Below are 16,018 nucleotides of genomic sequence, written 5' to 3' on the forward strand. Positions count from 1 at the left end.
ACTTTTCTGTCCAGGAATAAAAGATGCCCCGATTTTTACGAAGAAGATTTCGTTCATGTCTTCTAAGCCTATTTATCTCCAAGGTCTCTGTTGAACAGGGTGGCACTTTGTCCGTCACTGCTGACAAGGCTGGGTGGCAGTTAGGGGCCCAGCCGCTTCAAACAAGGAATCAAGATGCAGAGAGATCAAGCATCTGCAGTCCTGTCACATTGAAGGTTTATGGCCAAGAAATAATACATCTCCCAACCAAGCTGGGAGCATTTGCCCATGTTTAGTGTGGCTTTCTGTTGAGTGGCTAGATCTCTGGGGCAGCTCTCCTGCTGACACCTTTTAAAGACTATTAGTAATGACTGCCTGCTTCTTCTTACAGTCAGGACAATGGCTTCTCAAGGGCTCTTTTTAATGCTACTTTTTATTTGCATGTGGTGTGTGCACACATGTGTGAGCAGGTATGAGTGTCTGTGTGCACACATGCAGAGGCCAGAGGAAGCCAGCGGGTGTCTTCCTCTGTTACTCATTTCCCAACTTATTTTCTGAAATGAGGTCTCTCGCTGTGCCGGAAGCTCACCTTTTTGGCTAGGATGACTGGTCACCAAGTCCCCAGACTCTAGCTTTCTCTGACTGTAAACACCGGGGTTTTAGGTACACACTTGGTCATCCTTGGCTGCTATACGTATGTTGTGCATTTTGCTGAGGTCCTCTTGCTTTCAAAACAAGTGCTTTCACCCAGCAAGCCATCTTTCCGGCCCTTAAAGAATTTCCCTCATCTCATTTTCCGAACCTGAGATTAATAGATTTTCAGAGCTTCCTTGTATAAATTGACAGAGATATCTCATTACAGGAGAAGTGAGGGGCAGCTATTTCATGACAGTATTAATTCAGGTACCATCCTTTTGCCCACAAACTTAATGAACTGAATATTTTAAATTATTTTTCTCATGACAGGTGTAACATCACTTCCTGTCCCATCGGTTCGATGCCCCGCCCTCACTACTCCTGGACAGGGCACAATGTCCTGTCGACACCACCTGGAAAGCTTTGGTCCGAACACCACTTGTTACTTTGGGTGCAAAACTGGATTTACGCTCAGAGGAGCCAACTCTCTCCGCTGCGGGGCTTCAGGACAATGGACAGCAGTGACGCCCGCGTGCAGAGGTAAGTAGGAGGGGCGGGGGACTCTGGGTAAGTAGGAGGGGCTAGGGACTCTGGGTAAGTATCTTCCTTGAGTTAGTGATGGTGCCTGTTTAAATTCTGCCCAGCCCTGACAACCACTGCAAGCACCCACCCCTCTCTGAAATCCACAGCAATCCCAAGTCAAAGCAACGTGTAGCAGCTGCTTCAACATTGCCCTTCCCCCAACCCCTGCCAACCCCTGCCAAGTGCCCTGGTACTGATGTCTCCATATATTAGAGCTGAAAGTGTGTAGATGTAAAACCAGCTCAATGAACCGCGAAGTATAAATTGCAACGTTATTAATTAGGTGACAGTATAATCCTTCAGTGTTTTCGTCATGACCGGACCTAAGATGTATGCCCCGAGTGGCATTTCTTAAGGACCTACCACGCCATTCACAAAGCATGGGGTCCCCAATCTCCTTCGTCTTGCTATCTCCCACCAAGCATGGCGTTGGACTTTACAAATGTCATGAGTGCTCTATAACATTTAATTTGAATTAAATCAGATTTCCTAAGGTTCATTTGCTGGTCACAATTTACAGAGAATAATCAACGTGTCTTTTGAAAGAATGGCTTAAAGAGAATCGTGGTGTCTCCTTCCAAACTTCTAGTGTCCAGCTGTGCGGAACGCTAAATAAGTATTTAATTAGTCACACGCTAGCATAGCCGGTTACTCGATAGTAACACATAGAAACAGATTCAGTGGTGTTTCTGAAGGGCAAATTTTGTAAAGAGACTGTTTGGAGGCAAGACCAGTGCATTTCGTGTATTTATTATATAACGCCACGGGTCATCCTTGTTCTCTGGCTAGTATTATTTCAGTGGATGCTTTGGAGAGGTACTATTTTAAGAGCTGCTATGCATGACTCGTGCGTGTGACTGACCTCCATCATGACACTTCTCATCTACTCCATTGATTGACAATTCCAGTCGAGTTCAAAGCAAGCCACAATCCTCCCTTCAGCACATCGGTTTTTCACGCATTCTTCATTCTCCCCTCACAGCCGTCAAATGCTTGGAATTGCACATGGACACAGCAGTCGCGATGAACTGTTCCAACCCCTGGGGAAACTTTAGCTACGGATCAACCTGTGCCTTCCACTGTCCAGAGGGGCAGTCACTGAATGGCTCTGCCAGGACAACCTGCCAAGAGGACGGTCACTGGTCAGATGCCATGCCAACCTGCCAAGGTACAGGGTTTTGACATGGTCTAGAAGATTGCTTGATTTGGAAGACTCCTCTTTCTTTCTCGCACTTGTCTCATGGTAGATTTCCTTCCCTTTGCTGGCTCCCCTTGCATGAGCCACAAAGGGTCCCTTGACATTATACGGAGCCCTAGGGACAAAGCCGGTGCCTGTGTGGATCTCCACGTTCCTTGTCATTGCTTAGACTTGTGATATTAATTTCCCCACTTCTTATAGCCTCTACTTAACACACATGGACACTTCAAAATAAGTTAACCAAGGATTTTCACACAGACTCCTGGTTTCTTATCTCTGACCTTTATTTACCATCTACCTCTGAAAACATCTCCACTTTTAATTGTATTCCATCCGTTTACCCCTCACTTCTGAGACCCCGCATCTCCTCACTTTCCTTAGCCATTGAGACACATTTTTATTACAAATCCACATCTTTGACTGAGAAAGAGAAATTACTCAAACATGTATTTTGTTCACCCAAATACCATACACAGGCTTTTTGTAATTTGGTATCTGCTAATGAATCCCTTTCAGGGGATCTTTACCTTGTCTACTTTAGAAATTACAATTTTAGACCTAAATTAATCCACGCAATTAGTCAAGCAATTGGGCCCTGCTTTCTGTTCTGGTGCAGTGGATTTCTGACTTTGAGACCTTTCCTACAAGCTTATCGGCCTTGGAGGATCCTGCTGGCAGCCCTCTCCCAGTCCTTGGCCCACTCAGGACGGACGCCTGCTCCGTGCACACCACACTCACGCCTTGCACGTGTGTTTTTTCTGTTAGCAGGGACGCTGACGATCCAGGAAGCTCTGACTTACTTGGGTGGCGCCTTGGCTTCTACAACAGGCCTGGCAGTGGGCGGGACGCTACTGGCTCTGCTAAGAAAGCGTCTCAGAAAGAAAGGTGAGTAAAAGCAAAAAGGAACCTTCTTCTTTTTTGACAAAGATTTTGGAGTGAAGTGAGAAAGTCAGTAGTCTCTGTTTAGAAACAGTTTGTTAAAGAAAATAAAATGGATGTTTATGATCTCAAGCTCTGACTATCAGAATCACCTGTAGGAATGTATGAAAATATAGAAATACTGGGTTTTTCTGTCTCTCTGTCTTTCTGTCTCTGTCTCTGTCTCTGACTCTGTCTCTGTGTCACTGTGTGAGTGTGTGTGTGTGTGAGTGTGTGTGTATGTATATGTGTGTATGTGTGTGTATGTGCATATATGTGTATGTATCTGGGTGTATGTGTGTGTTGTATGTGTGTATGTGTGTGTATGTGTGCATGTGTATGTGTACCTTTTGCATACTAAGCCAGTGCTGTGGCACCAGTCATTATATAATTTTTCCAAAGCCTTCTCTTAAAATTCTGTTGGAGCATCTGAGGGCTTCCGGAGTCACCTAAGTTAACTGGAAACACGCTGTGCTCCTTTCCCTCGCTCACCCCATGTGCCAGCCATTTGCAAACCAGCCTTTCAGACAGCTGAACAGATAGTGGATGTACCTGAGGTGGGGGAAGGTACAGTCCTGTAGGAGAGACAGATAACTTCAACAGTATGCACACCGATGGGTGCTAAGTCTGTAAGAACAAAACCATAGCACAGATATTGCCAGAACATCACGAATGGTCCTTAGATCAGACTGATGCATCGTAAAGGATTTCTCAAGCTTAGCTCCGCAGTTAAGGGACCTGGCCCAGCTGGGGAGGTGAAATGGAGTTCTAGCAGAGAAAGTTGCACAAGAAACCCAGGAGAGTGCTAGACAGAAGAGAGTGAGAGAGACACTCAGTGTGTTTAGAGAGTGTCTGAATCTACTGCACTCACAGACCAGTCGGGAGGAAAGGCTGAGTCCTAAGAAGTCGCTGCTTCAGTGGAGTCCTGAAAACTTACTTAATTATTCTCTTTGCAAATTGTGGGGCTGGTGAAGCTATAGGCGTGAGAATGACCAAACGGAGGAAGACTCTACCGGGGACATTTCACCAGCCTGCTGTCAGAAAGAGAGCTTAGGCCGGGCATGAAAGAAAAAAAAATGCTTGGTTCTTAGACTTGAGAACATCTTTTCTCAATCTGCTGCGCTGTGATGTGTGGCCTGCCCACGGGCTTCCTGGCGTCACAAACATTTCTCTATAAACTAATGAGGCTCTTACTGTCCTTCCTTGCAGAAAGTAAGTAGGGCACTGAGAACCAGCTGATGCGCAAACCCAGATAACTGGACCAGGCTGTGCTAAATTAGCCCGATCCTCCCATTCCACTGAGGCGGTCCAATAGCTAATCTCAATTGCTCACAGCTGGCAATGTCCTGCGCCCCTCCTCTTATCACTCTCCACACACAGCCACCATTGCACGGACTGTGTTTCTACAACACTCCTGGGCACTTCTGGTAGCCTCCCATTGCTCTAAAGCTCCAACAATAAATAAATCTATGAGGAGTTGTGGGAGGGGAGGGGGGAGGGTGGCATCTTCTGGGCTCATCCCAATTTAGTTTCCAGTGTTAAAATAGTCTATTGTCAAGTTAGAGGCCAGTGCTGTAGCCATGGCTAAAGATTTCACTATCAGACTCTGTTGTTTGGATTAAGACAGGAGACTCCTACATTACGGGAGAGGGGAAAAATCACAGCGTCCTCTGTAGTGCTGTCATGGGCTGATTTAGAAAGCTAGCACACCAGGTGAGGACCAAGGGACTAAAAACCCAAATCAGCAATAGAGAGCTCCCATGGACCAAGGCTGGAGACCTCCGAGACACAAGGTCAAGGTAGTGAGTGGTTTGGTTTGGTTTTGTAGAAAGTTAAAAAGGAAAAAAAAAGGCAAGAGGAGTTTGTATTTAAATATTACAGTATTCTCATTCAGCCTAAAACAAGTCTCGCCCACCCTTCAGGTCAGGTAGTTCCTCGCACTCTGCATATAACAAACGTTTGTGAAAATGAGTCTCCTAGCTTTCCTCGATCCTTTCTGGCAGTGGTGACCTCTCACCTCACTGTTTTCTTTTCTTCTCTTTTTATTTCAGATGATGGAAAATGCCCCCTGAACCCTCACAGGTAAGCTGGAAATTTTCTCAGTATGTCTTTCTAACTTGCTATGTCAGAGGGAGCATGTGTGCCCCTTCCTCCTCTCCATAATAAACCTTCTTCCACATCTTTCCTGTCCTGAGGAAAAGCATGTGGTTCATATATGCCAGCTAAACATAGTGTTTTAAAAATCGACACACAGGCATTTTTCAGGCTCCTGAGTCACCACCCCCACCCTCACCCCCACCCCATCCCTGCTTTTCACTAATAGGTCTTTCTCTGAGGGCTTGCTTGGCGTGTGTGCACACTTCACTGCCTTACTGGTTAAAAAGAATCAATAGATACCCTCATTGTACTGTGAAAAAGAAATACAGTAGCAAGTGATTTACAATAGAAACTCCATGCTGAAACCCGGGTGCTACACTAGTAAATGTTTGGAGACCACTGGAAGTTTGTTCATCTCTGTGGCTCAGGAAGAGACAGTGGATTGTCTCCTGGGAAAATACTGTGTCGGTGCAATTCACAGAGCAAGGACATCTTAAAAGATGAAAAACCCACTTAGGGTTTCTATGTGAGACCATTAAGGTCCAGGCAGTCCTGGAGCCTGAATAGTGCTGTTCAAAGCAGCACAGGATTTAGGGCAATCCTTTTGTATCTTGTTTTGGTGTCTGTAACATTTCTGACCTCTTTCTACTGCAGGTCAGTCCTCACCTTCAGCATGAAAATCCAAAAACTATCCCTAGAGGGCAGTACTATAATTCTGTCAAAACCTTCGCTCAAGCAAGGCTCTTAGCAATGCTCAGAACTTTGTAACTCTGTCTTCTTATCAAGAAGGGTCTGCAATCCCTTACAGGCTAAATCGGGTTTCCTGCACAGAAAACAATAGTGTGGGTAGGTAGGGCTGCGGACATGGCTTGATGGTAAAGCACTCGTCCAGCATGCATGAGACTCTGGGTTCCCTTCCTAGCCCTGGGAAAAAGTGTGAGTGTCAAGTGCAAATCAAATTACCCGGAGCTCTGAGTGCCACCCTGAAACTTCTTGCTTTCCCATTTGCTTTTATTTTTAAAATAGAATTCCAGGGTAGGGGTCAATCTGTTGTTTCTAAATATACCGTGTGCTGGCTGTTAGGAGGACTAGCTTTTATTTCATCGCAGATCATCTTTTGTTTCTGTTCCTCAGCCACCTAGGAACATACGGAGTTTTCACGAACACTGCATATGACCCAACCCCTTAAGGTGAGTTCCCCATGAGGATAGCTCTGAAGAAAATAGAACAGTAGGTGAGAGGGCAAGAATATCAGTCTTGAATTTTCTTTATATCATATGTATCGGATTTTAAGCATGTATTAAAATGTTAAGCCATGATAAAACTACCTTGGCGACAAGCACGTGTGACCAAGTGGGGACAATAGAATTTATCCCAGGATTTCCATTCCCGCCCAGAGGAGAGGTTCTAGCAGCATAGAACTTGTTCCAGGGCGTGAGAGATCCCACTGCTGCCAACGAAGTGATGTTGACAGTGTGGGCTCGCCTCAAACTACCCTGTACTACCCGAACAGAAATCACCCGAAACCATCTTTTCAAGCAGTGTAGTCAAAAGCCCCCTTTCCTGCCGGGACACAGTATAGAACCTAGAAAGAGGCAACTGTCTCGGGCATCGGGGTAAGCGAAGTAAAAGACTTCTTTATTTTTGAAGGAAGCAGTTGTTTAATTAGTTTGTTTCTTTTTCAGAGGCCTGGTCTCCCGATGTCTAATTCGATCTCTCAGGATTCCGCATGCAGATAACAAGTTTCCTGGTCGACTTGACTGTCACTCCCCAGCATTTGCTGCGGTTCTTTGTGGTAAATAATTGGACAGGAACCAAACGAAAGGACGATGTGCTCCGCCCATCCCTTCCTGCTCCGCCCCTCACCTTCCTCGGGCTCAGACACAGAAACAGGAGCAAATGTTTCTGCTGTGGTCTGTGGCTTGAAGTTACTTTGCTCCCGAGTTAGTCCAAGGCACTGGAGCATCTGCCTCACCAGGTGACCAGGCTGTGGAAAACCGGAAGTCTGTCTGCTTTCTCTTGGGATTGAAGAATGGCGATGTTGGTGGGCAGGCAGACCTCTCGTTTAAGGGAACGCCTGCTTTAAGATCTCCTGGGTCTTCCGTGTTTCTTATCTCTGAGGTTGTTTACACCTCTGCTGCTGAGACTTTCAGATGGTACTAGGGGACACAGAAGATCGGGAACAGAGCATGGACACCCCATCTGACTGCAGACTTTCCCTCCGCCAAAGCACCCAAAGGCCATTGTTTGACTGTAGAGTTCAACTCCCCCAGACATCAAGCTCTTCACGTTTTGTTCAATGAGGTCTGTGTATCTCACTTTGTCTACCACCAATGTGGTCACAGTTACAGTCCTCCAAATGACAGCCGGACCCTCCAGTGAGCCCACAAATATATGTTGTATGTCCCCTGTCCACAGAGAGAAAAATCAGAGGAGCAGGAAAGGTCCTCTTTGCGTTATTTTGTTCTGCAGGAAAGAACAGTTATGTTTTATACGTAACTTAATTCACATATTTAATAAATAAGTCACTGAAAATTACATATGGCTTGTCTGTGATTGATGCAAACAGTAAGGATTCAAACACTGCAGTTGCCTTGCTAAGCTGTGGTGAAGCCCGGTGATCACCATGTAGCCCGGATACACATGAGCAGTTAGGCAGGCAACAGGAGGAAAGTGGTCCTTTGAAAAGTTGCAGGGGTTTGAGAGGAAAAGAAAAGAAAAGAGAGTAATTTAGAGACTTGCTGTTTTTTTCCTTATATACGTAGTCGATAGCATCTAATTTGTGTGTGTGAGGGGGAGAGACAGACAGACAGACACTAGGCTAGGCATTACAGGACCCTAGCTCTCAACCATATCTCTCATGTCAGAACTTGCATTTTTGGGAACCCCTGGAACTGTGGATCAGGAGTGTAAGACATGGTCCCTGCTTTTGAATAGATTATAATCTAGCTTTGGACACAAGGGAATCTTGAAAAAACTAATAAAAAGTTATCAAAAGGAGTATATCATCTGAATAGATTAAGTTCATTAAACAGAAACGTCAGCTTGAACCCAGAATCAGAGGCAATGGCAGAGAGCCTGACTTTAAAGATCAGGAAAGCCGAGAGGGAAGGACTTGCCTGGGGGCTCTTTTTTTGACGTAGTGATGTAAGCACACTTCTGCTAGTTAATTACTTTTTGGTCCAGGGTCTCCCTCAAACTCACATTCTCCTGCTTCCCTTGTGCGCTGGGATTACAGGCACGTGCCATCACGCCTGACTTGAGAAGAGGCATTCTAAAATGACTGAATAAATATCAGCAAAGGACAGAAGCCGGAGTTAGGGGGAGGGGGAGGCTGCGGCCAAACCTGGATGGCACAAGATTACAATTTGCTGGAAGTCTAGAGCATGAGCAGAGACAGGGCTCTGGAGAACTCAGGACGAGCCATCCTGCGGATTCAGATAAGTTTCCAGCTTCCCCACCAAAATAAACTAAAATCTAAAGCATGCCAAGGATCCTTCCAAACATGGAACCTTGGAGCATTAGAACAAGCGTAGACAAGATCATACACTGTAGCAGCCTAGGCACTGGGGGGTGGGGTGGGAAAATTAGAATTCAGCATCAAGGAAATTTTTTTTTTTTTTTTTTTTTTTTTTTTGGTTCTTTTTTTTCGAGCTGGGGACCGAACCCCAGGGCCTTGCGCTTTAGGCCCTAGGCAACCGCTCTACCACTGAGCTAAATCCCCAACCTGCCATCCGTATTTTACAGTCGTCAAAAGTACTCTGGAAACGAACGCTAACCTGTTGGTGGACTTGTGCTGAGGCTGTTTTCTGTTCCTAGTTACCGCACAGTGCCATTTTCCTGGGATCAGCCAATGGGTGTTGGGTCTTACTGAGGCTTGCGGAAATCGGCTGACAAGCCTAAACTTTGACCCCTACCCCCCACCCCGCAGGTTAAGTGGGATTGCTGCTTTCACCTATGGTGAAGTGGGGAAAGGCTGCTTTGTGATGGAGCGGAGACTCTTGGGGCACTGTTCCTGAGTCACAACCTCCAGCAGGCTTGCCCTTCCTTTCCCTCTAAATTCCTTGTCTGGCATTCTCTCTAATAAATGCCTCTGGCCACAGGGGGGAGGGACCTCACCAAGCCCCTGCCTACGCTAGGCATAGAGGGGAAGGGAGGTAGAGTGATACAGCCACCACTGGGGACAGGGACACTCACTGCGCCCAACAGCTTCTTAGTCCTCCAGGGAGTCAGGACAGCGCGCAGCAGGGACAGAGCACTGAGCACTGTCAGCCGTGGCAGCGTGCGCGCGGCAGGACAAGGGCCATGTTCCTAGTCTGCCCGCGCTTCTTCCTCCTGGTGGTTCTGGGCACCCGATGGGCGGGCTGGGGCAGCCACCAGGCAGAGGCCGCGCGGCTAAGGCAGTTCTATGTGGCTGCTCAAGGCATCCTCTGGAACTACCATCCTGAGTCCTCAGATCCAAGGTAACTCGGGGTGAAATCCAGGTGGGCTTCTCCGAGGAAGAAAATCCGTTATAATTGTAAGGTTTTAAATTCAGGGTGGGGATGGGGGATGGGGTGGAGGTGGAGGAGGAGGGAAGGAGAGGGGGAGGGGAGAAAAATGGGAGAGGGAGAGAGGGAGAGAGAGAGAGAGAGAGAGAGAGAGAGAGAGAGAGAGAGAGAGAGAGAATAATGTATGGGTGCTAATTTTGTCTCTATTGACATAATTTATTGTTATGAGAATGTGGAAATTTCAGTGTGAATAGTTAGCCGTGACTTTCTTTCCAGGTGCAACCCCCAATCTCTTTTCACCCACGTTTGTTAGTTTAGTGTATCGATGTGTTGAAATGACACACCTCCACAAGCCCTCTTAGCCCTTCCTGCACATTTGGTTCCAGCCTTTTAACAGTCTGCTTTTAAAACAAAGGAACTCCTAGTTACACAATATTTACTCCTGGTAGACGTAGGTTCATCTTCTAAAGAAAAAGATGTCACCGTGTACTTCATTATAAGGAGATAATTTAGTGACTCTTGCCTTCATTTTGTCACCTTCCTATAGGTGATTTTCAATGTCGGTTCACGGGGAAAACACACTTGTATTTTTGCTTTTCCTAGACTTATTCCTGGCTACCTAATGTGGCTTCATTTTTTTTCTCTCACTTTCAATTATGGCTGGATTATTCACTAGAATATGACTTATCCTGGATATTTTGGTCTTCCCTGAATTTTAATTACCCACGTTAGTGACCCTGTAAGGTGGCCATTCAAAGGCATGTGTAACTAAGAGTAAGCTTAAATAATATCACATCTATCTTTGAGTTTCGGAATATATCTTGCTAATTGGAAGGTTCAATGCAAACCTTCCTGCAGTTTCTCAAATCATAGTTTCTACTTAGCGCTTACGACCACTAGTGCTTTTATTTTAAACAGTAAGCCTAGCGTTTTACTTGACTCATATTTTCCCTTTCAGTTGACATCAAAGTTTAAGCGATTGTGAAAGATGTGTTCCCCTTTTACAATTGCAAAACCAAAGCAATCAGCCAAAAGAAATAATGTAACATCTTAAAAGCACAGTGTAAGGTTTTAGTATAAATGCATAATCAGCCTTTGAGTTTGCTGTTGTTCGAACTGGGTTATTTGGGAAGGCATTGGGGTCTTGGTATTATGCTGATGAGAAATATCACATTAAAATGATTTTAAATGTTGCATTTTCAGAGTGATAATCTAAGCCACACTCACACTCTTAGGAAACTGCCATTAACTGAAGCCCCAAAGAAAATAGCATTATTTCCAGCATCAATTTTCCTGATTAGGGGTAGAAAACAGACTTGGTGACTGCATTCGGTCTGGGGTCGGGCACAGGTAGTTGTAAGTTAGAGGATGAACACATTCAGACCAAATGTATAACACGAGGACTCCAGCTAACAATCCTGCCGTGTGGGCAGGTCTTCCCCTGATAAGGACAGAAACGTAGGTAAATCACTGGTAGGGAAAACAGCTAGAGGAAACTCTTCCTCCAGGGTCTTCATCACTCCTGTGAAATATGGAATTATCAAGAAGCTTGACCTTGTTGACCCTAGAAATAGAGAATGGAACTGATGCCTCCTGGGTCCGGCTAAGGCTGAGAAAATGGCTTAACCCTCCTGGATCTCGGGCTGTGATGTTTATCATCTGTGTCTTCTTAGGAAACGCCTTCATATTTCCGATGAGGGTTTTTGGTTAGTTTGTAATACGAATCCCAGAGTTTTGCCCTATTGCTGTCTCTGTTCTCTCAATTAGAAGCAGGCTCTGTCAAATGGACTCCAATTTGCCAAATGTTCCAGCTGTTTGGAATCATACAATGAAAGTGGAATAGGTTTCTGAATTATATCTGATTCATTGGTCGAAAAGCAGCTCACATATCTACTTCTCAATGACTTATATTTTTAATTTAGACCTGAGGTTAGAGTTTGTACGCTGACCTTCGCTTCCTGTACAGAGAACAATTGAGTCTGCAGAGCAGAACTAGAGAAACATTAGGCTTGTGTTCATGGAAGCAGAACACTGAGGCAGAACTTCTTAGAGAAGATCCGTGATTATTCCATTGGTTTCACTTGTGGTCCAAATTTACAAAACCGTGGGCTTTGGGGATACAGTAGAATACTGTCACTCTGCTCTTACACAAAATTAGTCACGCAATCTTTCTGGATTGGGAATGGGTTTTACTTGTGACTGTCAAGTTAGTTTTTGTACTTTATTTCCAGTTTGAATTCTATACCTTCCTTCAAGAAAATTGTCTACAGAGAGTATGAGCCATATTTTAAGAAAGAAAAGCCACGATCTAGCAACTCAGGTAAGCCTGGCAATATTCTTTTAATTATTATTATATTGGGGTTTGAACCTACAGTCTAATGAATACTAAGGGAAAAAAAAAAACCTCTACCACTGAACTATATCCCTGGTCTACATTTAAATTTTTATTCTGAGATAAGGTCTCTGGGCTTTAAACCTGATCTATAGTCCAGAAAGACCATGAATTGTGATTTTTTTTTTCTGTCTCAGCTTCCCAACTAGCTGGGATTACAGGCCTGTGCCACCAGACACAGCCTGGTATTTTTTATTTTAAATAGATTTTTTTCATGGAAATATTGTATTCTTTATACTTAAAATACCTACGTTGTGAATTGGTCAGATGGCTCAGTGGCTAAAGGATATTGCTACAAAGCCTGCAGACCCGAGTTCCATCCCCAGGCCCCACACGGCAGAAGGAAAGAACTTATTCTCTCAAGTTGGTCTCTGACCTCCACCCGTGTACCGTGATGCATGCGCACAGCCCAAAGTAAATAACTAAATGTTCACTTGGTTACCTTCTGCTATAAGATGTGTGATGTTTTTATCAAACACTGGCCATATAATATGTGTGCCCAGACCCAGTGAGAATGTGGGGCTCCTTCTTCAAATGACTAGGGATTACATAGATGGTAAAATTTAAACCAAACTGGGGTTCTTCTGTGCCTGGGGTAGTGTGGAATTGAAGAGTTCACAGGTTACACAGCCAGCCACGTCCTTAGCCTTGGTCAATAAAGCCAAACAAAAAGTTTCAGGCTTTCACTTGGTGTTTATTCATCTAGCAAACCACGGGCGAGCACCTTCTGAGGGCTTGCCGTTGAATGAGGCACTAAGAACACAAGAGTAGACAAAGTCAGCTTAGACTTTCCTGGGCTTGTGATCTAGTTGTCTGGGCACAGGTTGTCCTAACAGAATGAATTTGGTGTTGTTTCTATCCAGCTTCCTGCACCCATTCACAGGAGCTACGTATGTTTAGCTTTTCTAATAGCTATGGCATTTGGAGAAAACCTCTCTTTTCCTTTCTTTTCTTTTCCTTCCCTTCTTCCTCCCTCCCCCCTCCCTTCCCTTCTCTTTCCTTCCTTCCTTCCTCCCTTCCTTTCTTCTTTCCTTCCTTCTTTCCTTCCGTCCTCCCTTCCTTCTGTGCTTCCTTAATCAAAGACTACCTTCTGAGGGTTCTGAGATCTTAACGATATAAACACATCTCGCCAGAATAACGGAGGCATTCTCCAGCGAGAGCATCTTCCAGTTGAGGCCTTAGCCACCGGCTTGCTCACCTTCCCCCGCCTGGCGATGATCTATTATTTTTCCTAGGCCCATCTTCTGCCTCTTCTCCTGGACACACCTCCCACCTCACTTCCTGCTTTGCCCAGTGTCCACTGGTCCCTTTTACTCAATTCTTCCTCAATTTGAGTCTTTTCCTTCAGTACAGAAAGAAAGAAAGAAAGAAAGAGAGAAAGAGAGAGAGAGAGAGAAAGAAAGAGAGAAAGAAAGAGAGAGAGAGAAAGAGAGAGAAAGAATCAACAACAGAATAATTTTCAGATAAATCTTATGTAGAAAAGTGAAAATACCTTCCTCCTTGCCATTTCCTGCCCTTTTCTTTTCTCCCCCTTCCTTCCTTCTTTCCTGATTCCCTGCCTGAGAAGCCGATGCCATTCTCTATCTTCTTCCTTCCTCACTCCTTCCGTCACCTCTCCAGCGTGACTCCGTGACTCCGTTACTGTCAACTGCTGCCTCGGAGAGGGTTGCACTCCTCATTTCTTTCTGGTTCTTTCGCCATTTCTAGGCTGCTTGACACACTCCCTTTTGAAACTCCTCATCTAGTTGTCCTCATTTTCCTCTGAGTCCTTTTACCACTTCTTCTTATGTCTCCACTCTTCTCTTCTTCTCCAAAGTCACCACAACCGTAGCTTTCACAGCTACCTCCCCGGGAGCCATATCCTTTAGGACATAGCTTGGATTCCTACCCTTGCCTAGCATAAGTACCTTCTCTCTCTTCCGTATACTCCCAGCACCGTATATTCCTCCCCCCTTTTAGAGATGCTGTGAGGTTTAATGAATACAAAGTACTTATAATATGCTCAGACCTGACAAGGTTTAACAGAAGTTAGCTACATTATTGTTATTGTTGCTACTCCAGTTACGAATTAGGTCTCCATTAGAGCATGCATATCATAACATTGTTAATATGTCAGCACAAAAATATTTTTGCTCATTTTATATTCTTGTGCCTTATAATTTGTATATTTATTTGCTTTTAAATAGAGACAGTTAAATATTCTGTTAGTGATCTCAACCAAAGAATACCATATTTGAGGCTCTATAAAGGTGAATTCTGGTGCCAGGTGGTGGTGTCTTCATGCCTTTAATACCAGCACTTGGGAAGCAGAGGCAGATGGATCTCTTGAGTTTGAGGTCAGTCTGGTCTACAGAGAGAGTTCTAGAATGGCCAGGGCTACACAGAAAAACCCTGTCTCAAACAAATAAAGGTGGACTCTGACTTTCAATCATTTGCCAGCTGGTAGAGGTGACTCAGAATGGAATGTTAGAGCACAATGTTAAGGAAGAACAATACTGAAGAGTCTCCAGTTCAGTGGTGAGGAGAGAGGGAAAGAAGAGTTTTGGAAAGCCAAACAGTGGGTGTGGGTGGGGGTATAAAGATGCAATTTAGAGCAAAAGGTGGAGAACATGAGGGTTTAGATCAAAGGTTCTTCTCAACCTCTGGGTTGGAACCCTTGCGGGGCTGAATGACCCTTTCACAGGGGTCGCCAAAGACCATTGGAAAGCAACATATTTACATTATGATTTATGACATCAAAATTACAGTTACAAAATCAAAATGAAAATAATTTTATGGCCGGGGGAGGGGGAGAGAGTCACCACAACATGCCAAACTACAATGAAAGGTGAAAGCTTTGTCTGGAGGGAAGGAGAGAGACACTGAGATGATTTAAGTGGGAGAGAGACGGACCCAGATTTGCCCTTCAGGCACCGACTTCAATGTCGCTCTATGGGGGTGAGCCAAGTGCAGTGCCACACGTGTATGAAAACGCCATTGTTCCCCACGCTAACTAGAAATTAATTAAAAGTTTTGCTCTCTCCAAATCTGGAAGCTGGATTAGAGAATAGCAAGTCCACAGGCAGAGAAAATGGTAATGTGGCTTTGGTGCCAATCCAGGAAATAAGACAGCAGGGAAGCCAGGGTGGAGAAAATTAAATGGATTCCAAAGATACTTAGGAGCTAAAACATCAACTAAACAGGTAGTTAATTGGATGAAGACAAGGGAAGGGGATTATAATTGACATCAAAGTTTCTGGACTGAGTAGTAGAATGTAAAATGTACCATGTACAATGTAGAATGAGCCATTCAATAAGATAGAAAACTGAAGAAATGAAGGATGCTGGTTTGGGAAGATAATGAGGTCAGACTTGGAGTCTGGGGTGTCTGTAGAATGTCTACCTAGTGCTAGCAAGGAGCAGGTGGCTACAGGAGCTTTGCTCTTAGGTGGGAGAACTGAGCTGGACAGGAGACATCACAACCAGGTTACTAATGAAGCTCTGGAGGGACACAAGATCACCTAAGGAAAATATAATGAGGAGAGAAGGCTGTAGACAAAGTCCAAGGGATAGGTCAAGAAAGCGAGGGTCACCGAAAAGCTTGAGAATCTTCTGAGGGCTGAGGAGAGCTGGAGGGTGAGGTTCTCTGGACACAGAGACAAATCGCACCAAGAGCAATTAGTACTCTTGTACTAATTAGTACAACTAGTAGTCCAGAAAGCCTGCTCTCTTCAGTAGTGGTGGGGT

The 16,018-nt window shown here is 44.9% G+C and overlaps 2 protein-coding genes across 3 annotated transcripts in view; both read left to right on the plus strand.

Annotated features, from left to right (window-relative positions):
- Selp (selectin P) overlaps nt 1–7,947 on the plus strand; it is a 34,905-nt gene extending 26,958 nt beyond the window's left edge. The window contains exons 11-16 of the mRNA XM_032915269.1: nt 946–1,155; nt 2,180–2,365; nt 3,161–3,280; nt 5,365–5,395; nt 6,545–6,600; nt 7,096–7,947. Of these exons, the coding sequence (XP_032771160.1) occupies nt 946–1,155; nt 2,180–2,365; nt 3,161–3,280; nt 5,365–5,395; nt 6,545–6,599 (602 nt within the window). The 3' untranslated portion in view covers nt 6,600; nt 7,096–7,947. The remainder of the gene's footprint in view (nt 1–945; nt 1,156–2,179; nt 2,366–3,160; nt 3,281–5,364; nt 5,396–6,544; nt 6,601–7,095) is intronic.
- Nucleotides 7,948–9,715: 1,768 nt separating this feature from the next.
- Nucleotides 9,716–16,018, plus strand: part of F5 (coagulation factor V) — a 69,944-nt gene continuing 63,641 nt past the window's right edge. For both annotated transcript variants that reach the window (XM_032915613.1, XM_032915612.1), the window contains exons 1-2: nt 9,716–9,873; nt 12,132–12,220. In XM_032915613.1, the coding sequence (XP_032771504.1) occupies nt 9,716–9,873; nt 12,132–12,220 (247 nt within the window). The remainder of the gene's footprint in view (nt 9,874–12,131; nt 12,221–16,018) is intronic.

Source organism: Rattus rattus, chromosome 10, assembly GCF_011064425.1.
Source record: "Rattus rattus isolate New Zealand chromosome 10, Rrattus_CSIRO_v1, whole genome shotgun sequence".
Taxonomy (NCBI): Eukaryota; Metazoa; Chordata; class Mammalia; order Rodentia; family Muridae; genus Rattus; species Rattus rattus.